Source organism: Ambystoma mexicanum, chromosome 1p (genome assembly GCF_040938575.1).
Source record: "Ambystoma mexicanum isolate Mex_15411 chromosome 1p, UKY_AmexF1_1, whole genome shotgun sequence".
NCBI classification, from domain to species: domain Eukaryota; kingdom Metazoa; phylum Chordata; class Amphibia; order Caudata; family Ambystomatidae; genus Ambystoma; species Ambystoma mexicanum.
The window spans coordinates 967,337,174-967,362,616 of record NC_090921.1 but is presented as its reverse complement, the minus strand read 5'-3'; the positions used below and the strand labels follow the sequence as shown (position 1 = coordinate 967,362,616).

At 44.3% G+C, this 25,443-nt stretch overlaps 1 protein-coding gene across 1 annotated transcript in view; it reads right to left on the bottom strand.

Annotated features, from left to right (window-relative positions):
* LOC138582452 (uncharacterized) overlaps nt 1–25,443 on the bottom strand; it is a 1,938,885-nt gene that overhangs the window by 1,189,279 nt on the left and 724,163 nt on the right. The window contains exon 3 of the mRNA XM_069653763.1: nt 14,832–14,967. Coding sequence (XP_069509864.1) covers nt 14,832–14,967 — 136 coding nt within the window. The remainder of the gene's footprint in view (nt 1–14,831; nt 14,968–25,443) is intronic.

Here is a 25,443-nt window from a genome sequence, read left to right as displayed (position 1 = left end):
TGGTTAATACGACATTATGCTTCCGAAGACATGAAAAGAACCATGTGGGATATAACAAAGAATGCAAAACCACAATTGACATTCCTAGGATGGCAGAAGGGAGAGCCGTCCTTATGGATCAATATTGGGCTTGGGGATATAGAGCCTATATGAGGTTGGCCAAGTATTGGGGTACAGTATGTTCCTTGGTGTTCATCCATATTCCAGCATTAGTGATTCCTCAAAGAGATCTAAACATTGGTGAATTTCCAAAGGTGGATGCCCACTTTAGAAAAAGAAGATTGCTTGACCTTCTCCGACGGACAAGAAGAGAGAATTATTTCTCAGCCAAGTCGATAACAGCGTATGACACTTTTGCTGAGGAACACAGGTTGTTCAGCAAGACTGCCACAATACTGACGTCTATATTCATGCCTGGAATACAGACAGTAGCAAACGCTAAATAGTTACAGATCACTAGATTGGCTTCTGCAGACAATCAATGCTACCATAAAGGGATTTAACGCCATTAAGGAAGAGCTGAGGGTCATATGACTGATGATCCTCCAGAATAGGTGTGTCCTTGATATGATCACAGCGATGGAAGGAGGAGTTTGTGCCAAAATAGGGCCATCATGTTGCACATTCACACCTTCTCACGATGAACAAAATGGAACCCTGACAGAGGCCATAACATTGTTGACAAACCTGCAAGATGGAAGACGAGGCAGATGACATTGAAGATGACAGCTGGTTTGCCTCCCTGTTCTCGTGGATTCCACAGTGGTTGGCAAATATATTCAACATTCTTGGAGTAATCGTGTCGCTGGTGATGTTTGGATTTTGTGTAGTCAGGATAGTGATTGCCCAATGAAAGAAAACGGCAAATAAAGTGGTAGGGATGAAGATCATGATTGATGTCAAACCCAAACCAAACACCAAGGAGCTGACTGATGACGCTGTCAGGAAGTACATAAAGGCCAGCATTGTAGCACCTGAGGGAATGAAGTTCCTGTATCCAAAGGATCATAAGAAGTATGTAGGATGATGGGTCTATTGTAACCCGAATGGACAATGTAATTACAGATGAACATGTCAAATCAGCAGGCACCCTCAGGGGTGTGATGAAGATATGGGCACCAAAGAAACACTTCTTCAAGAGAAAAAAATCAGGATGTGGAAACAATTGAGGAGATGGTCGAGGACTCAACCAGAGGGGGCAATGTAGAGGAGCAGCTGCATGCTTCTGCAGGAAACCCTGTCCCCTTACCCCCCATATTTTGGAAGCCTGAGAGCGTGCTGTGTTTGACACCAGTAGTTGTGCCAATACTGCAACGTATGTTCAAAAGAAGATACCCATTGAGACAACCCTATCAAATGTATCCCCGAAGGGATGACAATTTGAGGGAGGAACTCCCTGAAGGAATATAAAAAAGAGCAAGTGAAGAAGCCTGTGACTTCATAAGAGAGCATGAACGATGTCTCAGGATACTGGCTGAAGAGGATGCATGGATCCTACAGAAACTAATGATGAAGTAAACAATCAAGAGAACTTTTGAATTTGAAAAAGAAGATTACATGTGCACAAAGTGCTGCAGAGAATCAACCGTTCAATAATTGTACAGACGCTGAAAAGCAAGTAGATAGTTATCATAGAAGCTGGCTATGTATAGTGAATAGAATGCAGGCAAAGCCGCCATTGTATAGAAGCTGGACATCGGTATCATGAATTTTAGTAAGCAAGGACTCATGAAGAGGGTAGAAGAAAAACTATGTTGCAGCAAGAATAAGTTGAATCGTGGAGCTGCATGGCAAGGCTGTTTGGCCTGAAGTCAAGACTGAAGCAGCCAAGGTCGGTTATCTATTCTGAAATGGTGCGAACGTGCAAGGCTGAATCATCTCTTGTTAAGGTGCAAAGAAAGAACACCAAGAGTGCCAAGTTTAGTTCATTTAAGACATTTAAACCTGCAAAATGGACCAAATCGTGGTCACCTGTCACGTGAGCCAAGGATGTTATGTTATGTTATGTTATGTTATTGAATTTCTACAGCGCTACAAGCCCTAAGGCATCCAAGCGCCCCATCACAAGCAGAAAGGTCAGTGAGGACAACCAAAGATGTAAGTTAGATGAAAAGTTCTGTCTTTAGGAGTTTCCGGAAAGCCAGGAGATTGCTCTCTGTACGAAGCCCTAGCGGTAGATTATTCCAGGCTTTAGCCACGAGCACCGGGAAAGAACGACCATTTCCACGGGCTTTCTTAGTCCTTGGCACCTGCAAACTTAGAGTCGTTGTAGAGCGCAGATTTCTTGCCGGTTGATGTATCGTGACTTTATCCTTCAAATAATTAGGAACAGTTCCATAGATGCATTTGTGACCTAAAGTCAGTAATTTAAAGGAAATCCTAGCTGATACTGGGAGCCAATGTAGTTCCCTTCTCGCGTTGGAAGTGGGTTCATGCCTCTTCATACCGTATATTATACGTACAGAGGCGTTCTGGATTTTCTGCAGTTGCTGTGCATCTTCTCTACTAGCCGCCCCCAGCAGAGCATTACAATAGTCGAGTCGTGGCAAGATGACGGCTCTGACCAGTTTGGCTCGGTTGTTTTCAGAGATGAGAGGGGCAACCTGCCGCAATACTCGTAGGTGATAGTGGGTATTTTTTACTATGGCATCCACGTGTGCGCCTGCATCCAAGGAGGCCTCCATATAAACACCTAGTGTTTTTACTTTGCCAACGACTTCAATAAGGCTATCATCCACCTGGAAGCCAGTGAAAGCCTTAGCAAGTCCCTCTCTCAGTTTATTGGGCCCGTAGATCATTAGTTCCGTCTTTCCTGCATTTAAGCATAGCCAGTTTATGGTCATCCAATCTTTTATTACGCTGTATAACTTGTTTAGTTTAAGTTGGTCTGCCTGATGGTCACCTGAAAGTTCCATTGACAGCTGGAAATCATCTGCATAATTGGTAAAGAAATAGCCCAACTTCTCCAATTCTCTGCATAGAGGGGCAATATAAATGTTAAAAAGCAAGGGCGACAGGCAAGCTCCTTGTGGGACACCACAAAGGATGGTCTCTACTTCTGAGAAGGCCTCGCCCCAGTGCACCCTGGAGCTTCTACTCTGTAGGAAAGAGCTCACCCAGTTGACAGTTTCATTTGCCAAACCGCCGGTGTCCCACAGTCTATGTAATAAAATCTTGTGATCTAAAAGATCAAAAGCAGCACTAAGATCAAGTAATATTAACAAGCCTAGTCTGCCTTTCTCAATTAATGATAACATCTGCGTCTGGAGATCGATCAAGGCACTCTCCGTGCCATGAAAGCGACGGAAACCCGATTGCCTCTCGTGCAGCCTTCCCGTGTTTTCAATATATAATTGAAGTTGAGAGGTAGCAGCCTTGTCTACCAGTTTCAAAAAGAAAGGCGTATTAGTAATTGGACGATAATTGGCCGCATCTTTAGGATCCAAGCCAGCTTTTTTTAGAAGGGGGGTAACAGCCACTGATTTAATGACTTGTGGAACAGTACAGTGCCTAAAGGAGGCGTTTACAAATCTGCACAAAAATGGTGCAAAGATGTTTTGATGATCTAATATAATTTTAGAAGGGATCAGATCTCCTGGACAACTGGTAGGATTCATGGCTCTCATGATGTTTTCAATCTCTGCTAAGGTGATTTCCGGGAACTTGAAACCAGTATCCATTGATTTTTTTTCCTCGTCTTGTGATTCAGTACGGTTAATCGTATGGTTAGAATTTACCTCTTGAGTTAAAATAGAGTTTGTCTCGAGGGTTTGTTGATGTAATTGCCTCCGAATTTTATCTTGGGCGCATGTAAGTTTATCAGAGAAAGCTTTCTGTGTTCTAACACAGTCCTCTTTGGTAGGAATGATTGAATGATTTAAAACTTCCGGTTTTTCCCAGGACCTAAAAAGGCGAAAAAGTTCCTTGGTGTCATTATCAGCTAAAGCTATTTGGTCATTATAATAAGTCCGCTTAGCTTCCGCAATAGCGTCTTTGTATGTTTTGGCATGGATTTTCCAGATGACTCTATTAGCTGAATTTTGGTCTTTGCGCCAGGCGCGCTCTGCTCGTCGCTTAATGGCCTTTAGTGTAGTTAGCTGTGGTAAGAACCATTTTTGTTTGTGGTTAGATTTTCTTATACTTTTTAGTTTCATAGGGGCTACTGAGTCCAGTAAAATGGTCATTTGGGAGTTATATTTTTCCACAAGGTGGTCCGGATGATCCAAGTCGGTTGTAGTCAGCATGAGTGAGGACAGGCATTCTGTTAGGATTTCTGTGGTGAGAGCCTTATAATTTCTGTACGTTATTTTGCGCGGCAACTCATGTTCATGCTTTTGTAAGGGAGGAAGATGTATACTGCTAGAAACAAAAAGATGATCAGACCATATACAAGGTGTAGTGGTGACGTTTGATAAGACAATATTATAACTCGCCATCCAATCCAGAATGTTGCCTTTGACATGTGTCGGGTCGTTGTTATGCACCTGAATATTATTTTTTTTTAACATTTTTTCCAGTTCCTTAGCTTTTTTATCTTTAATATTCCCTTTCCACAAATTTAAGTCCCCCACTAATATAGTAGCTGAGTTTGTGGATAGGATGGTATTTAGAGCATTTGTAAGTTGTTCATTAAAATTATGGTTAGGTTTCGGTGGTCTATACACAGTTATTATGTTAATACTGAAATTAGGATTTGGAATGAATTTAGTGTGTAAAATATCACATCCTTCACAATCAATTTTAGATTCATACATTTTCAAGTCCTCTTTGCATATAACAGCCGCTCCCCCCCCATGTCCATCTTTGCGATGTTTACCAAAAAAGGTGTAACCTGATGGGGTAGCCTGTTCTATCGTAAGTCCATGCGCATCCGACAGCCAAGTTTCAGTCAGGCACATGATATCAATGTTATTGTCCTTAATGTAATCACGGACATCTATTGAGTGTTTAACTAGCGATCTGGTGTTGAGGAGCGCTAGATTTAATGTGGCTGTATTCTGTACTGAGCGGTGCGTATGCAAAGGCATATTAAGCATGTTTTGGCCATCAATCCCCTTAGTGATATCTAACCCAGGAGAAGTTATGTTACTATCCATTAATTGGAATGTTTGCGTGTCAGGATGGGGGGCTGGTGCATAACTATCTCCCTTACATAAGGGTATTTCTGTATGTACCACTGGAGAGACATTTACTATATATTGTTTCTCCATAGGTGGTGGGCTGACGTTAGCCTTTGTAGTAAATGACAGTGTTTCCGCATGTGTACTTACTCGAGTTAGGTTTGAAGACAATTTACGGTCGAGTGCTGTAGAACGGCGTAATGACCTGCTTCGCGCCTCTTCGATTGCAGCAAGGGCCTCCTTAATTCCCATAGCCTATATTTCAGTTACGGGTGTTGAGGGGATCACCTCACCCGCACTATTCGCCACGGACCGCCACAGACCGGCTTGTCTCGTGCGCGCCGGCGCGTGCGCGCCAGGGGGCGGGATAAGAAGCAGAGGAAACTACAAGAACAAAGGGTGTTGTAGTTTTCTGGATAAGGACGTTTCCAAACGAACGAACGAAAACTATTTCGATCCACAGGAAACAGCTGTGCTGGGTTCGAAGGTACAACACCCAGTCAGCGTTTACAATATGAGCAAAGTAAAGCAATTCAAAAATAAAACACCTTATATAAAAACGTTGCCTAACCTGCACTAAGAATTAGTTTTACTTTTAACTCTTCTGACTCTTCTAATGCAGCAACTCTCAATTTCAACAAATTATGACAATTAAAATTACAACATGCTATCTCTGGAGTAGGAGAAGGCACCAGGGTTTAAATAGCCGCCACAGACCGGCTTGTCTCGTGCGCGCCGGCGCGTGCGCGCCTGGGGGCGGGATAAGAAGCAGAGGAAACTACAAGAACAAAGGGTGTTGTAGTTTTCTGGATAAGGACGTTTCCAAACGAACAAACGAAAACTATTTCGATCCACAGGAAACAGCTGTGCTGGGTTCGAAGGTACAACACCCAGTCAGCGTTTACAATATGAGCAAAGTAAAGCAATTAAAAAATAAAACACCTTATATAAAAACGTTGCCTAACCTGCACTAAGAATTAGTTTTACTTTTAACTCTTCTGACTCTTCTAATGCAGCAACTCTCAATTTCAACAAATTATGACAATTAAAATTACAACATGCTATCTCTGGAGTAGGAGAAGGCACCAGGGTTTAAATAGCCGCCACAGACCGGCTTGTCTCGTGCGCGCCGGCGCGTGCGCGCCTGGGGGCGGGATAAGAAGCAGAGGAAACTACAAGAACAAAGGGTGTTGTAGTTTTCTGGATAAGGACGTTTCCAAACGAACGAACGAAAACTATTTCGATCCACAGGAAACAGCTGTGCTGGGTTCGAAGGTACAACACCCAGTCAGCGTTTACAATATGAGCAAAGTAAAGCAATTCAAAAATAAAACACCTTATATAAAAACGTTGCCTAACCTGCACTAAGAATTAGTTTTACTTTTAACTCTTCTGACTCTTCTAATGCAGCAACTCTCAATTTCAACAAATTATGACAATTAAAATTACAACATGCTATCTCTGAGGATGATGAAAGGATGAAGGATGAAAATAGAGTCGAACTTGGAGTACTAGAGCACAATAGGGAGTGTCCGCACTCCCATGTATTCTTAGAGACAAGGATACTTTGGAAGGCCAAGTTCAAAGACAATCTTCATGGCAGAAGGCTTGGGTAATGAGAGATGCTGGGCTAATTGGGTGGGGAGGTAGTGTTATGCCCCATCCCCTTGCACCTGGGTCTGGGCTTACATGCTGCCAAGTGAACCGAATGTTCCAGATCTGGCACAAGTGTGCCAAGCAATTATAGTGGTCCATATAATGAAGGACCTTATAGTTTGAAAACCAATGAAAAACCGTTTATCTAATGTTTCTGAAGATTACATGTTTTAGAGGTAGGCATATGTTGTCCACCTGACAGTAGGCAGCCAATCACAATCTTAGTTCCTATAGAATGTGTAAGTACATGTTTCCGTTAAGTCTATCCCGATCCCTAGTAGGTTTTTATTATTGCCACGTAGTATGACGTCACCTCTAACGTATTTTTAGTATAAAGTCTATGTTGTGTGAAAAGATCGCTGAGAGAAATCGAGCGAACGTCCATTGATGTTCATTGTAACTCCCTGTTTTAGATAATAGTTAATAAAACAGTACTTTGCCATGTTCCTGAGTTGGTTCGGTTATTTGGACTCAGAGTTAATCCGTGTGATCCCATCCATTACATGCACGTTCCTAAAAGGGCCCTAAGCTCAATGTTACAATAACAAATTGAAGTGTATCAAGCGGGGGATTGTGAGAAGGTGGTAACGGGCTTGAGAGGATTAGGTTCAGAGAGTTATGCCGACTTTTACCCAGGTGTTCATCCTTATCCCCAGGAGGGGTGTCCCTCTGCACAAGGTGCTCCCGCATTAAACTACCCCTAAGGGGAATATTGGGTAGTGGCCTCACCCCTCTAGCCTCATGAGAAGGGGCTTACCCCTCGGGAGAAGTGACAACACTTAGTGAATTATCACATGGTTTTTAAGTAAAATCACACTGCCAATTATTTCAAAACCCTACCACCATTTCCAGTTGTTCACACACACCAAATCAAATGGTCTTGCAATCTAACAAAGTCACACTAATGACACCACAAGCATTTAAACTTTAACACAGTTTATTTTCTTTGTTGCGATGACAAGATGTTTAAACTATCCCTGATACTGTGCAACAGTCTGAGGGTTTTGATTTTTCTCCTGGGTCAGTCACCAGGTGACTCTTCCATTTTACCGTCTTCAAGAGTTAGTCCCCAGGTACATTTTCCTTATTATCTTCTTCTTCGTTTAGTCCCAAGCTGACCTTTCTGGCTTTCCTGAGTCCTTAGAAGATTATTCCTATGTGGCTTCTTCCTGAGATTGTATACAGTTTACTCTTCCTCATTACCTTTGTGACAGGGTAGCCGGGTGCAATGCAGAAGAGAGGCCAACACAAGGTTAGATTGTCTAAAAAGATTGTATCTTATTAAAAATCAAAGCAAACAAATAAAATGTATCTTAATTCAGGTAGCAAAACCAAAACGTCTTACAATAGTTCCAGAGGTGGAGGCCTTCCAGCCCTGCACATTGGTCAGTTTGATAACCCTGGTCTTTGAATTGCGGGTTTTGTGCAGTCCCTGAATGCTCTTTAATGGAGTACGTTGGTCTGGGCCATCCATGGCCCGTGTTCTCAGGATTGTGTTGAGCTTGCAGGTCTCCTCCAATAAGGCCACGTAATGGGCATGCTTCTCCTGTAGCGTCTCACTCGCTCTTTTTACCAGAAGGGCGCCTAGGGTACTCTCTGCCGGAGAACCACCATCCTGTTCTCAGGCCCTGGTCACTGGGGTACTTTCTGGCCAACCTTTTCTATGGTAAGCTGCCCGGCACTCTGAGATTGCACCATCTTGTACCTCCTCCCTCATCAACTACGTTCTTCCCTGGGCCCACCTATGTCATTGGAACCTCCATGGTCTTGTTTCTTAGGGATGCCTGGGCTCCACTGCTGTCGAGCCCTACATGGATATCTCCCCTTCTAGTCATTTTCTCTGATGGTTCACCAGCTCCACTCCCCCACACTCATCCTTCCATCACTGCAGGATAAAGTGAGGGCTTTTTTAACAGTGGAAGAACGATAACCAGCTCTGAAGGAATAGTGCCCTGTTGAAAGGAGAAATTTACCATAGTGGTGACCTGGGCAATTGCCTCAGGATGAACTTCCTGCAAGACAGCAACAAGCATAGGGTTTGAGGGGGCTGCATATTTCAGTTTAACAATCACATTAAGCATGTCCTCAGTAGAAAATTCCGGAAAATCAGAACAGGAGTGCACTGGCCTGGTGTTAGGTTTGCTTATGTCAGCACACAAACTCCCAGAGCATTCACTCTGGATTAGATCGCGAATGCCTATCACCTTAGTAATATAAAATTCTGCCAGGGAATCACATAATGTCTGAGATGCAGCTAACTTGGGTGTAATAGCCATAATAGAGGTAAATGATGTAAGGCCCGAAAAAAAAAGCTTTCGGCTGATTAACGGCCGTTAGAACTTTGCCTGTAAAAAAACATTGTTTGGCAAGTTTAATTGCTCTATGATAGTTACAAGTCAACTTCTGAAAGCAGACCTTCTTCTGCATATTGTAGTTCCTGCGCCATTTCTGTTCCGCCTCCCTCTGCTCTAGTCAAGTTTTTTTTCAGTTCTGCCGAGAACCAAGGTGCGGGGGGGGGTGTTTTCGTGGGCGAATACATTTAAAGTTTGACTGTACCCTGCCTTAGTGCCTTAGCAATACAGTCTGGGTAGTCTGAGCATCCCCCAAATACCTTTGGAGGGCCCACCATTCACTAGCTCAGGGTGGCACCAGGTCTGGTTGACCACCCCACTGAGCATCATTTATGTTAGGGAGAGGACTTTGTGGCAGATTTTCCCTAAATTAGACTGCAGGAGACCCTTCTGGCTGGATCACTTTTTTTCCTTGGACAGGATTTCAGTCTTCCCTTTCTCTGCCTCTTCTTCAATCAGGGCACCAACCCTTGCTTTTCCTGTCCTCTCGTTGCTCAGGGCCTCGGTCCTCACCTTTTCAGACTTAGTCAGGACTGTTAGTCAGGACTGTGACCTCATTTTGCTGTGTCTGTCCCTGTGCTGGCGTCTTGGCCTTTTCACTCTGAGCTTTGCCTCCGGATGTCTATTCAGCCATTCCTCTCATGACTTTTCATTGGCTAGAATTGCAGCCACTTCTCTCATCACTCTTTATTGGCCAGGACCTATATCTTCTTTCTCTCAGCCTCCTGCCTGGTCATCACCTCTGTCTTTAGTTCAATGGTCATTCCCCGGATCACAATGTCCATCTATTTGTAGTGCCTTGCCTCAGTCCTTTTTCTCTGGATAATGTTCCCCACTCACCTACTTCACCTTTTGGGGTAAGCTCAGCCCCCTCCTCTCCCAGGTGGGAGTTCTCCTCCTCTTCTTTCCTGCCCCGGCATCCTCTGTTCGACACTCATTAATTATCACCTCCGCCTCTCCTCATGTATCACTTCCGCTCTTCTCCGCTCTCCTCTTCTCTCCCCCACTCCGCCTGTATCACCTTCTCTCCTCTCCTCCATTTTGCATATCTTCAGGTGTTAATCTGCCTCTTCAACAGTTTTCTTCCTCTGCAACACTGCAGCTCACCATCTCTGCACTCTCAAACTCCCTTAAACTTATGTCCTGGGACACTGCCCTGACACAGAGTTTGTACAGAATAGCTTCTCTCTGATTAGACGAAGGGGTCAGTCGTCTCATCTGGGGATGCTCAGTAACAAAGATGCCTTGTGGGTCTAACTCCATGGGAGGAGTCTTTAAATAGTAAATTATTCCTGCACAACACTTGACAGGAGATTGGATGAACCCTGTATGGAACTACCATGATATTCCGTAAAAAAATGTAAAAAAAAAAATAAACGTTCAGATAATATTTTGTCCATGTTGAATGATTTTTACAACCAAGAATTTGTCAATCACTTCATATATTTTAACAATGATGTGAAACGAACAAACCTACTCATTTCTGAAAAGGAAACAGTTTGAGATTGTCATGTAATACATTTCGGACAATGTCCATTCTTAGGGAACCAACCTGCCTGTAAATCATGTGGTAGCCAAAACCTTTGAAGTATGAATGATCATACTTCATGTCATACGGCATGTTTGATTTGTCAGTAGGGATGAGGTAATTTGCCGTTGAGCTTCTTGTCCAGCATTCTCCATGGCTTCCCCGGATTAGAGTTTCTGCATAGACTATTTTCCTTTGAATCCGTTTCCAGGATCCAGGACGGTCTGCGGAAGATGTAGCTTTTGCTTACTGGACTTCCTAAAATTATCTGAGTGTCCTGGCTTCGAAATATGGTTTTAAGTATTACAGCCGGCTCTCTGGACCTGGGTATATCATTCTGGCTCCATGCGATGATAACGTGAGGTTACTTTACTACTTTTTGATGATTGTAACAGGCCTTATGTACTTTAAAAGGCACAATTTGTTATTGTATTTCACAGGAACTTTTATTTATTTTTATTTTAACATTTATAAAGCGCACAAACAGCACAAAGGCATCGAGGCGCTGTAGCATGGAGATAACGACTTTGCTACATGAAGCGTACATAACTTGTTACAAGTATAGTCATTACTTTACAATTACGTATTGTTATAATGTACATTACATAGCATACTACATGGCTAATCCGCTAGCAGGTTCAAGCAAATAGCAGTGTTTTAATGGCTTTGAGGAAGACAAGGAGGGATGGTTCTGCTCTGAGGTGGCTTGGCAGGGAGTTCCATTGCATAGCAGCGATGAACGGCTCTGGCTCGTTTCACTTTAGGCACTATGAGTAGGTTGGCGTATGGTGTTCTAGTTGGTCTGGTGGAGAGGGATCTGTTTATTCTCTGCGTTAGGTAGCGTGGGGCTGTGTGGTTGATGCATTTGTGAGTTAGGGCAAGTGTTTTGAAGAGGACACGTTCTTTGATGGGTAGCCAATGGGCTTGTTTTCTAGCAGCTGAGATTCATTATGGCACTTCATCTGTTAACCCAATATGATGGTGGCAAGGGTGTGGGGGGTGGGGCTAGGGAGAAGACATGTATCTCCTCCTCTACAGGACCCTTGCTCAGACAAAAGAGACCCACATTTTGAAGGGCAACACAGTGATAGAAATAAGTGAGGCTGACATTTTGGAGATCATAATCATGCTTAAGTCATTTAGTGCCCTGGCTCCGGGTGGGATGGCCAACATTGTCCTGAAGTGAAACCCCTTGTATTGGGCTAAATGTGTATATGCCATGTTTACCAACATTATCTTATCTGGGGTTATACCAAATGGCTGGTGTAATTCTAAGTTGATACCTGTCTACAAGAAGGGGGTTTATTCAGATCTGTGTAATTTCCGGCTCGTAGCGATGTTGGACACCAGCAGTAAGGTCTTGTCCATCATTTTGCTACGATTGCTTACTAACTGGGTTAAGGACAAATAACTATTCAAGTCGCAACAACTTGGGTTCAGGAAAGGTTGCTCCACGACCCAGGCGATGTGGGCGCTCCAATTACTATCTGCAGATGTTCTAGGTGGAGCTGATGGTGCACTGTTGGACACATTGGAGTGCTGGGACGTAGATAAGCATTTGTTGTTTTTTATCAGGTCAATGTATACTGAAACCTCAGCCATGGTGAGACTCTCACAGGAGGGTAATGTCTCTTTTCCCACTCCACCAATAAAGGACACATGCAGGGGTGCGTTCTTATGCCCCTCTTGTTTAAACTCTATGTGGCGGACTTGGATGGAGCATTGAGTGAATATAATAACTTCCTGCCGTGTATTGACAGAGTTGTTACATCGTGGGTCTCATAGGCAGATGATACCGTCCTAATGGACCGTACTGCGGTGGGACTATAGAGCTCTATAGATACTCTTGTTCTGTATACCGAGCAAAACCAACTCAAAATTTACCAAAGTAAAAACAAGGTTCTACAATTGATAGGTAAAGGCTTTTATGTCTCCTCTTATGGGTGGCACATAGGCGGGGTAAAATTGGACATTGTGGATAACTACCTATATCTGGTATGGCCTCTGTAAAGTGCCCCAAACCCATCACGGTATAAGGTGTATATATCCTCTAAAGCCACATTTAGATGGCAGGTTGTGAAGGGTTTCATATGTAGAGTGGGAGGTGGCTAGACAGAGGACCTCTTGGAGGTATACTCCAAGTCCATAGTTCCCTCTATAGTCTATGAACTCAAGACTCTACCAGAGAAATATGTAAAATGGCTAAACATTTTAGAGGGGAAGATATTCAAATCTCTGCTGGGGCTACCTGTGGCGGCCTCTGTGGCAGCTTTAAGGCTGGAGTTGGGAGTGATTTCCATGAGTACCATGTGGAAGCTGACCCATTGTAAGCTTCTTTTGAAGATAAAACAAGCTGACCAATTCCTCTCTCCAGAAAATATATTAACACAGTTTGCAGAGTATTCACATTATTGACTGTGAAACTCGGCACACGGTGATCTTGTTAATACTGTGCAAACCCATCTAGAGGCTATTGGATTAGAACTGTCTGATATGGAAAATCCTGTTTATTTTCTTCAAAACCTTAAATCCAAGTCACTCTGTTGGGCTTGCGTGATGTCAATGGACAGTTTGGTCACAAAAATAACCTAACAGTTATTTAACAACGATATGTACCCAAACACTTAGGAGTTTCATTCTGTATTTGCATGTAAATTTACTTCCAATATTAGATTACATTGGTGCTTGGACAAATATGCCTCGAGAGCATGGTTCTGAAGACTCTGTAAACGCCAGATAGAAATGAGTAGACATAAATTGACTAGTTGTTCGATGGTGCATGAATATTATACAAAAGGTGATGGGCACTTTGTCCCTCCTTAGAAAGGGTGAAGTTTGATCTCTTTTGGTCCACCATTGTATCGGTGGAGTCCTTGGTTATTGTAGCAACTGCCGTGCCTGTTTGAGACAGAATATCTCTGAAACTATTAACCAATGGAAAATGCCTTTTTGTTATACTTGAGTGAACCTGTTGCAACTAGGATATGGGTTAAAACTGATTAATTTAAATGTATTTATGTTATTGTATTGTGGTATGTTTTTTTTAAAATCAATGATTCATTTTATCAAGATGTATTAGGAGGTAATATCACCTGGTGTATATAGTTGATGAATTTTGATACAATGCGATATGAATTTATTAGGTGTTTAGATGGATTTTTTAATGTAAAGGGACATGAATGTGATTTTAAAGATGACATTTTGATTCATAAGGGTGTATATATGTGTACATTATATGTAAGCTTTCATGTAAGATATGCAAAAGGCTAGATATTTTAGCCATATGCATTAAATCAAAATGTTTTATAAAGATTGTCAAATGCTGCTCATTGTCAACAAAAGGTTGGGCCCCTTGACATAGGGGATGGCTCACAAGATTCAGACTTCATAGTTCTTTGGTCAGTAACATTATTTGGGCAATAAAAACTATTGTTACAGCACTTAGAGCAAAATTAATCCCTCACGAAGTGCAATAAAAACCTGATATTATGATTAATAATATTACTAGTATTAGTATTATTAATAATAAATGTCCCCTTTGTGCACTTCTTTAGTTTTAGGTATGGAATATCATGTTCTTTAACTATCTATTCCGACTTTTAGGGATATTTTCTATGACACCTAGAAGTCATGAGTCAGCCTGTGCCCATAGATGTGCTTCTCACCTACTATTAATAAGATGTAGTAAATAACTAATACTGTTCATACCAAAATCTTCGTTATAGGTTCTCAACTGATTTAGCAAAAGATATAACACAGGTTGATTCAAAATATAACAAAGAGAAGGACCAAATTACTAATCTTAACTACCATTTAAAATCCTTAATCAGCAAGGTTAGTGTAACTCACCTTTCAGAGATTAAGACAACTCAGCTCGAATGCCTGGTGTTCGGCAAGGCTATTTAGATACGGCTACAAGGCTTTGTGATAGAAGGAGGAGGTGTCTCAAACAAGCACTTAGGGTCTAGACATGATTAAGCCGAGATATCCAGATTGACGCCATTCTGATTTTTCTCTCAGAAGAATTCCTATAATCTGCACTTTTCAAGGTGTAAATGTACAAGCTCTAATTTTTGAAGTAAACAAACATCCACAGGCTAGGTTCACAACACAACATAAATTGTGATGACTGAAAATATTCATGAGGACAATGAAAATAAAGACAATCTGAATCACCTTGCTCATCTCGAACTAAGATGATTGTCTTTGCTCCTCGCGCGTAGACGTTAGCTTGCAGATCCTCCAGTCCAATGTCCGGTAGACACACATCATAAAGAGCAACCACTATGTTCAGCAAATCCCGATTGGATACCTAAAGAACAATATTATTTCAATTCGTTATCATGTTTACTTCGTCATAAACCACGTTTTGATCTAATACATGCACATTAGTTTTATGGCAATCTCACATTATAAAAACAATTGTTCAATGTGTATCTTGCGTGGTGACTTTCCTCGTTGGCACTTTCTTCATTTGTTTTCCTCGTTTTCACCAATCCTTATTTTTTTATTAAATGGGGGTTTCCCCAATCCCTCCTCTAACATCCCTCTCCCCAACCCACACACATAAAATATAAATTTTTTAAATTAGTGAAAATTAAGAGGAAGACTGCATGAAGAAAGTGCAAACAAGTAAAATGACCACGTTACACGAAAGTGACCAATAAACGTTATACAAAAAACAATGTAGATCATTCTGAGTTTAGCAGTAATTCTGAAGCAATGAATACCAGACTTGATCACGATTTATCACCAGACTTTGTTACTGATACCGCCACCTGTTTGGATGGAATTACCAACACATTACCAATGGCAGTATCCCAGAGTTAGTCCCCGTTTTAGGACTCCACAGTTTCTTGGGTATTTTGGCAGATTTACTGCAAACAGTAATTTCACCTAAACCTGTAATTTTTGTGAGGTTACATATAGAGTTTCATCCATCTACATGCTGGAGGCAAATGCTCAACTTTAACTCTGTTGTCAGAATTGGGCAGAAATTCCATTACTGCCATAAATCGTCAGTAACAGAATTACTGCCATTTATTTATGTCACCACCCAACTTTTAACAAGACCCAATTTAAAATATGATCCACATTCAGAATATTCGCATAAAATATGAATGTTGGCTCTAATGGTCATTCTGTGTCTCATTTGATCTAATGGTCAAAACGAATACCTCCATAAATGAATTGCATGTCAGTAAACTGCGAAGGGATATCACACCAGTCTAACCAAATGTATTGCAGTTAAAGGAGGTAGGTGGGGGTTTTCCAGATCCTCCTTGTTGCAGTCCTTTCACAAACCTGCTGCCCTTATTTTCATGGGGGAGAGCTCCCACGCATCCCACTTTGCCCCTTCCTCACTTCCATCTACCTCAAATGTTGTTTACAAAAAGTGAAGGCCCTTTAGCAATGTCTACATCTGGCTCTTGTGCTCACACACCACTGAAATGCCTCCTGTTTCATGCTCCTTTTGTACCACGCCTCATCATGCCCCGAAAAACCCTCCCATTCTCCTCTCCTATTGCTGGCGTTTTCTTAGTGGCTAATTCACTTTAATAGAAAATTGAGTTGTGTGTTGTTCTGAACTGAATCCACGTGGTGAAATTTCCAGAAACTGGCTGCAGGTTACCGGAGAAGCACAACAGCACAGATCACATCACAATTCTCATCATTACAGTAGTCTTCCTCTAAGTGAAGTGCAACCACAGCACAAATCTACCATTCTGGATAGATTAAAGAATACAAGGTAGTAATTGAGCACAGCAGAGAGACTTCTACGATCAAATTCCAAGTGGCCTACAGATCAAACTCAGAAGCATCTTTGCCACTTTCTGCCTCTCAATTGGTTCTGATGCTCAGCCATGAAATGTTTCTAGGTGACTGTAATCTCTAATTAATTAATGTGGAGATCACAAGTCTTCTAGCTACCTCCAATTTGATTTCACAATCGCTTTTATACAAACTAGCTACAGGCAGCCCCTTTGTACGGGGACCCAGTAAAAGAAGCAATAGGAAATCTCTTAAAGGATAGTTGTTACTTTGTGACACAGAAATAATATAGAGATCATGGGAGAACCATAAAGCTAATGCGAATGTATCCATGACCTGAACACCCTGTGGATCTGATGTAAACTCTGAATAGTAGAACTGCACTTTCTGTGCTTTCCTTGTATCCCTATGGTGCCGGTTAACCTGAGGGAAGACATACGCCATAGATATTCATTGCGCTTACCTAAATTCACATATAGCACTCCATGTTTGGTACATAATACAGCAGGAACATTATTTATTCAATATGATAAAGTATTGTACAGAGATGCTTTTATGGGAAGGCAAAAGGGGCAAGTTCCCTCACATGGCTGCCTGATGCGCAGGCGTTAATGCCCATTTTTCAGTGTGGTACTGAGACTCCAAGCCTGCTGCCTGGCTGTTGCCTCTAACGTGTTCTGTGTTTACTGCTGGACATACAGTCTGTCTGTTCGCTAAAGCACAAGTTGTGTAGTGTTTTCACCTTACTGTGGGGATATAGTGTATAGGATATAGTGGTCACATGCAGTAACAGGTTGAAATGCACAAATGTGGGTTCAAAGATGGTTCAGACGATAGCTCAGTGTGTTAAATATGTGTTGCAGATGTCTGTGTTCATATGCCAGATCACAATGCAAAATTCTGGCAAAGCTGACTCGGCCTTTCCTGTCTCTGATGTTGATATGCTAGTATATACTGGGAAGGCATCATGAAGGATGACACAGACAACAGATTCCAGCTTCGAAATAATGAACTTCATTAACTTAAATGTCCAGATGGAAAAAGGCCTAACTTACCCTATGCTAATGTGGGATTTCCGTACCTAAATAAAACTAAGGAACGTCTGAGTCAAACAGTTCATTTTAGGAATTTCCCTTCATTGTATTGTTAACAGATATAGTTATCCGTTCCCCCTTTAGTTGACTAACTCACTGATTAGAGACCTTTAAAAAAAGTGTTTCAGGTTACACACGGACACTCTGATAGAATGGAGTTGCATTTTTTCTGGCACCCGCGAATGGGCAAGAACCGGGTCATGCCAAGCTCGGGGGACCTGGTAATTGCCCATTTGGGGGTGCGGGAATCAAGGGCCTCCCGATCCCCATTCTGTCCAATAGGGCTGTATGGGGATGGGGACGTCGGATGCACTGGCACATACAGAGTTGTGCCGGTGCATCCAACGTGCTCTGCTCGCGGGTGCGGTTACACCCACGAGGAAAAACCTGGTGGGTGAGACGACACCCGCGAGCATAGCTCGTAGTATGGCGGTCCGGGAACTACAGTACTGGCATGATTACGGTACCGTAGTTCCCGGACCACCATGCCTGTAATGAGGCCCAATGTATTTCAGGAAATGCTTAATTTCACACATGCACAACAGGTTTCTCAAGCATTGGAAACTCACTGGTCACTTTGAATGCTTGTGCTGCAGTGCGGCTCACACACCTTCTTCCTTCTGTGTCGGGGTGCCAGTTCCAGCCTGTAAGACACTCCAGGGATGGTAATCCACCCCTGAGGAATGAGCATGCTGCATGGAAAAGAACAGAGCAGCCTTCTTGCATGGCTCCCTTCAACTTTCCTAGTCTGCTCCAGGGAGTCCCCACGCCCATGCCATGCAGTCCGGTGCTCAGCTGCCTGCCCCAACCTCCTTGTCCTGCTCCCGTCGATTCCCTCTGCCACTGGGTTGGGCTCCATTTATACACCTGCAGCCCCTTGACTGGCTGCAAGAGTAGATGATTACTCATCCCTCCCCGACTCATTAAAGGGACATGCCCGACCTTTACTACTGTTAGCAGGCATCTTCCTCTTACCAGTACTAGAGTGGTAAAAGAGCATAGTCTTCATTGCTCTTAGTTGCTTTTTCTTCATCCCAATACGCTCAATGGTTAATTGTGGAGAAATAAGGGGAACTGACTTACAATAGCAGGATTGGGTTGTTGTCATTAAGAAAAGGGGGATACCATGTCTTGCCCAAGGGTACCCGACTCTTAGTCCCAAGGACCCTCCACCCAGGTGATCTACCCTCTCTTCTCCGCCCCCAGGGTCGGGATCCATTTGTGATTGCCTCTCCCTGGCCACCTGCATAGAGGATCCAAGGGGTTAAGGAGTGAGAATACCCTCAGGTTTCTCACATACCCTTCTCCAATGCAGGGCAGACCGAGGTGCTTCACACGGAAACTGGAAGAGGAAGTCCACATTACCTTGTTCTCAGCCTTTTCGGGGTTCCAGAGCGAAGCAATATGGCTGAAGGTCCAAGAATCACTGCATTACCCAAGGATTGGACTCCTTCCTCTGACTGATCCCTACTAGAGGAGAAGAACAAGTTACTTCTTACCTTGTAACGTTCTTTCGATGGGATGTTCCTCCGACGTATTCCTTATCTTAGATATCACCTTCCAGCTTTGCTGGCCTCGGAAAATTTTTCTCTAGAGGGCGCTGCGCGTCGACGTCCGCCGAGTCGATGTCCCTCGACAGCCGCCGTATCGTCGTCGACGTCATCCTGCCTATAAAGGCCGCGCGCAGCGTCCGTTTCTCAGTTCCGTTTTGTAGCCCACAGTATCTCTGTCTGGACTAGACTAATCACCCTGAAGGAGCGTAAGCTGCAACAACAAGGGAAGTAGAACTGCAGGGATGGATGGGAGGGTCGATCAGGAATACGTCGGAGGAACATCCCATCCAAAGAACGTTACAAGGTAAGAAGTAACTTGTTCTTCGAAGGGATTGTGTCCTCCGGCGTATTCCTTATCTTAGATAGGCTCCCATAGCAGTATTCTATTATTGGAGGTGGAAGTACTGACTTCATGCTGCCTTTTATTGATGAATAGAGTGCAATACTGCCCTTCCAAACCTAGTCTCTTGGCTGGAGGAGGAATCCAAGTTGTAAAATCGTGTAAAGGTATGGACGGACGACCATGTGGCGGCCGCACAAATGTCTTTAACCGGCACTCCTCTTTTGAGGGCCGATGAAGCTGCAATACCTCTGGTCTAATGAGCCCTAAGGTTTTGAGGGGGCTCTTTTCCTGCCAGTTTATAGCATTCCAAAATGGCTAGAATGATCCATCTGGAAATGGTCTGCTTAGTTATCGGTAACCCCAGCTTGTGACCTGTGTAGCCTACAAACAGCTGGTCTGCTTGTCTTATCCTGGCCAGTCTACTGATGTAAAAACTTAAAGCCCTTCTAGGGTCCAGCCTGTGTAACCTCTCTTCCTCTTTCCCCGGATGAGGAGGAGGATAGAAAGATGGCAGGGTAATCTTCTGAGTGATATGGAATTCAGAAACCACCTTTGGGAGGAAATTAGGCTTCACTTGCAGGACAACTTTGTCTTTGTGAAAGATTGTGTGAGGGGGTTTACAAGAAATAGCTTGTAACTCGCTCACCCTTCTAGCAGATGTAAGTGCTATTAATAAAACAGTTTTAAGGGTAAGAAATCTTTACGAACAAGAATGGAGTGGTTCGAAAGGTGTGCCCATCAGGAAAGTTAGGACTAAGTTTAAATCCCATAGGGGAACCTGGAATGGTCTGGGGGGATAAACGTTAGTTAGCCCCTTTAGAAACTGTATTACCAAGGATAACTTGAAATAGGATGGTTCTTCCGCAGTGCGCTTAAAGATGGATAGCGCTGCGAGATAGCCCTTAATGGTGCCAACTTGAAGGCCTGAATTCGCCAAATAGAGTAGGAAGGACAAAACCATTGGTGTACCACATGAAAAGGGGTCGATATTCTTTTCTCTACACTGCAAAATCTGTTCCAACGGCAGCGGTATAAAGACTTTGTTGCTGGCCTCCTTGCTGAAAGCAACACCTCTATAACATCATCAGGGAGGTCCCAATCCTTGTACCTCAGCCTTTCAGAAGCCAAGCGTGAAGGTTGAGGGTTTTGATGTCTGGATGGAGAACCTGACCTCCCTTCTGTGAGAGTAGGTTCTCTCTGAGTGGAAGTCGAATTGGAGGGCAGATGGACAAGTCTAGAAGGTCCGGGTACCATGTTCTCCTGGCCCAATCCGGGGCAATTAGGATCATGGTTTTCAAGAATCTTCTCAACCTCCTGATCATTTGAGGAATGACAGGGACCAGTGGGAATGCGTACAGAAGCGGAAACTCCCAGTCCACTATGAACGCGTCTCCCAGAGCTCCTCTAGGGGGAAATTCCCTTGAGCAGAACAGATCGCACTTCCTGTTGACACTGGTGGCGAACAGATCCACCTGAGAGGTTCCCCAAAGGGCGAAGATCTCTTGAAGGACTTCCTGAGCTAGTTCCCACTCGTGGGAGACTGTGCTCTGCCTGCTCAGAGCGTCTGCTGTCAAGTTCTTCTCTCCGGCTACGTGAACTGCCGATAGAGAGATTCCTTCTTGGATTGCCCAAAACCAGAGCTGCATCACCTCTCTACACAGGGGTAGTGATCCTACACCTCCTCTTTTGTTGAGGTAATGCATGGCCACTGTGTTGTCCGTCATTATCAGGACATTCTTCCCTTGTACAGCTGGCAGGAACGCCTTCAGCGCAAGTCTGATGGCCCTCAGCTCTAACAGGTTGATATGTAGTCTGGACTCCGATGGAGACCAACGACCGCTGATGGTCAAGTCGTTGGCGTGGGCTCCCCACCCCGTGAGTGAGGCATCCGTGACTACTGTTATCTCTGGCCAGGGTTGCCAAAACTGTTCTCCTTTCAGAATGTTCTCCTGACAGGCCCACCACTGAATGTCCCGAGCCACCCTGTCGGGAACCTGAAGAAGATCTGTCATTCTTCCTGAGAATTGTGACCACTGAGTCCTCAGTGCCCACTGGAGGGATCTCATTCTCAGGCGAGCCTCTGGCACTAGGAAAATGCAGGATGCCATGAGGCCTAGCAACCTCAAAAAGTCGAAGGCTGAAGATACAGCCCTGATCAACCAATCGTCCAGGTAGGGGTAGACGTGAATCCCTTCCCTCCTTAGACTTGCCGCCACTACCGACATTAACTTGGTGAAGACCCTCGGGGCGGAGGTCAGCCCAAATGGCAGCACTTGAAATTGATAATGAGAGTTGCCAATTGCGAACCTCAGGTATTTCCTGTGTTTGAGATGGATAGGCACATGGAAATAAGCGTCCTGAAGGTCCAGAGATACCAACCAGTCCTGGAACTGAAGGGCCTGAAGGATCTGAGAAAGAGTTACCATCTTGAATTTGTCTTTCCTGAGGAATTTGTTCAATTCTCGCAAGTCCAAAATGGGTCTCAGTCCTCCGTCTTTCTTTGGAATGAGAAAGTAAGGGGAGTACCAGCCCTTGTTCCTCTCCGCTACAGGTACCGGTTCTATGGCACCTTTCTCTAGCACGTCCAAAATGTCCTACAAGAGGAGCGGGTCTGGAGCTTTCTAAGAGCTGATCCCCGGTGGATGACTCTGAGGTATGCGTAGGAGAGGCAGGCAGTAACCTTGGGCAACTGTTTCCAATGCCCAAGCATCTGACGTGATAGCCTGCCATTCCGCCAGATGTTGAGTTAACCTGCCTCCTACAGGTGTCCTGTGAGGGAAGTCCTCAGAGTGGTTTTGGGGCGGCTGATGCAGATGCCGATGGTAAAGAGGCACCTGCTGTTGCTGCGGCTTTTGAATATCTACCCCGTCCACCTCGGGTAGTTCTTCTTTGTCCCCTTTGAGCCGGTCGTCCTCTACCTCTTCCGAATGCGGAGTAGAAGCGAAAGGACTTGCCCCTCGTAGAGGTTCCTGTGGGACGAAAAGGTGTCTGACGGATTGCAGCGTCTAGGGATTTTGCTGCTGCTTTTGATGTTTGCAGTTTTTCGAAACTGTCATCCGCCTTTTTCCCAAACAAAGAAGAGCCATCAAATGGCATGTTCAAGAGCCTGGCTTGCACATCTGGGACAAAACCAGACTTTCTCAACCAAGCGAATCTCCTGGTTGTTGTACTTGCCACCATTGCTCTGCTGATACTGTCAGCCGAATCAATGCCCGTCTGGAGGGATTCGCACATAGCATCTTTACCGTCCTGTATGATATTTAGGAACGCCTCCCTTTCTTCTCCCTCCGGGATGCAGTCAGCAGCTGTAGAAGCACACTCCCAAAGTGTATGGCTGAATCTAGCAAGGGTGCAAGTAGCATTAACAGATTTTAACGCCATGCTACATGCCGAAAAAAACTTTCTTTGCCATAGCATCATATTTCTCATCCTCCCTGTCCTGTGGGACGGTAGGGTAAGCAGTCTTGACGTCAGTAGAAGATGCTGCCTGTACCACCAGACTTTCTGGGGATGGTTGTTTTGACAAAAACTCTGGGTCTGCAGAAGATACCCTGTATTTAGTAGACAGTTTTTTATTTACTGCCGGGACGACATCTGGGGTTTCCCAGTTCGTCATAATTTTCCTCTGAAGAGCTTTATGAAAGGGCACTACAGGATCCTCCTGTGGACCTTTGTCAAGAATATCCGTGAGGTCATCTTGTTGGAAAGCCTGTGAAGGTGTTGACCACCCCATAAATTCTGTGATCCTGGCCATTAAGGCTCTATAGGGGGTTTCAGCATGCTCCCCCGGGTCTAGCCTAGCAAACTCCACCTCAGGGGCAGTGTCTAACCCACTTGCCACATGTAAGGAATCATGGAGATCCTTTAACCTGCGTTCTTCTGAGGATAACTCCTCTCTAACTGGGGTTGCAGGTCCCTGCAACTCAAATGTGTCTTTCTGTTCAGATAGTTCTCCCTCTTCCATAATTGAGGACATAGTTCTCAATTGTTCTGAACTCACAAAGGGTGTAAAACCCATCTCCAAGGCAGAGGGTGCCAAACTTGTCATAATCGGACTCGAAAACGTCGATGTCGTCGACGTCGAAGGCTTCGGGCGTGGCGTCGAAAACAAAGGCAGAGGCCTCGAGGTCCTCGATAGAATTGGGATTCTGCTCGAGGAAGTCGACAATCCCGACGCCATCATCATAGAGGACCTGGGAATAGCCACTGGGTGCGTCGTAACCGTGACTTTCCTTGGCGTCGACGCCGGTGTCGAAGATGGCGTCGAGTCGACAGACCCGTGTGTCGAAGGTCCCTTCGACAACGGCGTCGAAGACACCCACCTCGGCATCGACGGAACCTTCGTCAATGGCATCGACGGAACCTTCGAAGAAGGTTTTGAGGTCATAGCTTTACTCGAGGGTTTGTGACGCGCTCAAGAAGCTTCCTTCGCCGGGTACTGCGACTCGCGGCGTTTGACCTTCGGGTCTTTCGACCAGAGCATCGCTCTCGGCAGTCTTCGAGGGGGTTGAGGCCGCTTTCTCGAAGACGCTCATCATATTTTTGCGGAATTCCTCCCATTCAGCCCGGGAACTATGTTTCGTGGGGCAAGGGATTCTCTTAGGAGAAACAGAGGAAGAGGAGGACGGAGAAGGGGATCTTCGACGTCTCCTCTTCGAGTGCTTCGATCTCGAGGAGTGATGGGACCCACTCCGAGACCTGGAGCACGAATGGTTACGAGGAGACGAATGTCTCGACTTCATCGAGGAAGAAGCTTTTGAAGTCTTACCTTTCTCCACTTTCCCCCTACGCTCCTTCAGGGCCTTAGCTGTCATGGACATACAGTCCTTGCACTCCGAACAATGGTGTTCAGCTCCCAAACATCACAGACAAACTCTGTGAGGGTCAGTCAGCGACATCTTTTTCCCACAATCTCGGCATTTTTTGAAGCCGAACCGAGGGGTCGTCGGTTCCGACGAGGAAGCCATCGAGTACGGATCAAATATCTCGAGGTAAATAGGATAAATACTCTATGAAACTGAGCAACGGTATTCCGAGGCACTGAGTAAGCGCGGAAAAACGGAACTGAGCAACGGACGCTGCGCGAGGCCTTTATAGGCAGGATGACGTCGATACGGCGGCTGTCGAGGGACATCGACTCGGCGGACGTCGACGCGCAGCGTCCTCTAGAGAAAAATTTTCCGAGGCCAGCAAAGCTGGAAGGTGATATCTAACATAAGGAATACGTCGGAGGACACAATCCCTTTGAATGGTCTGTTATTAAGCGAAATTTGTAACCTAAAAGATCATACCTTAGGTAAAGTATGGCCCATTTAATTGCCAGTGCCTCTAGGTCAATAACTGAATAGTTTTTCTCTCTGGAGAAGAGCTTTCTGCTGATGTATAAAATGGGATGTTCAAACCCATCATTTTGTGACAAGACAGCTCCTCGTCCTGTTAAGGAAGCATCAATCTAAAGAATGAATTCTTTAGAGAAATCGGCTATGCCTAAAACGGGGCTCTGGCATAAGGCCTGTTTCAATGTTTTATAAATAACAGACGTCATCCTCTTTAGCCTACCTGATCTTTGGGGGCTCAGCATTTTTCAACTTGTCTGTCAGTCTAGATGCAGTAGTACCCAATCAATCCCAGAAAGGCCCTCAGATCTTTCTTTGTTTTGGAGCCGGGAGGTGTTTCTAGGGCAGCCCTAACCTTCTCCTGTTGTGGTAGAATGGTGCCATTACCCCCAAAAAACACCAGATACTTTACTGATGATTGGGCCAATTTGAATTTACTTGGATTAGCGGTTAACCCTACTTTTCTTAATACTCCCATGATAAAATAGTGCTGGTGCAAATAATCTTCCCATGTCTTGCTATGAATTACAATGTCAAATATATATGCTTTGCAAAATTCCGACTATGGCTGTAAGATATTATCCATAGGTTTTTTAAATGTTGCAGGAGCACCATGTTTCGAAAAAGGTAAGACTTTAAATGGCAACAATCCTAATGGAGTGGCAAAGGCAGGTTTTTCTTTATCAGGTT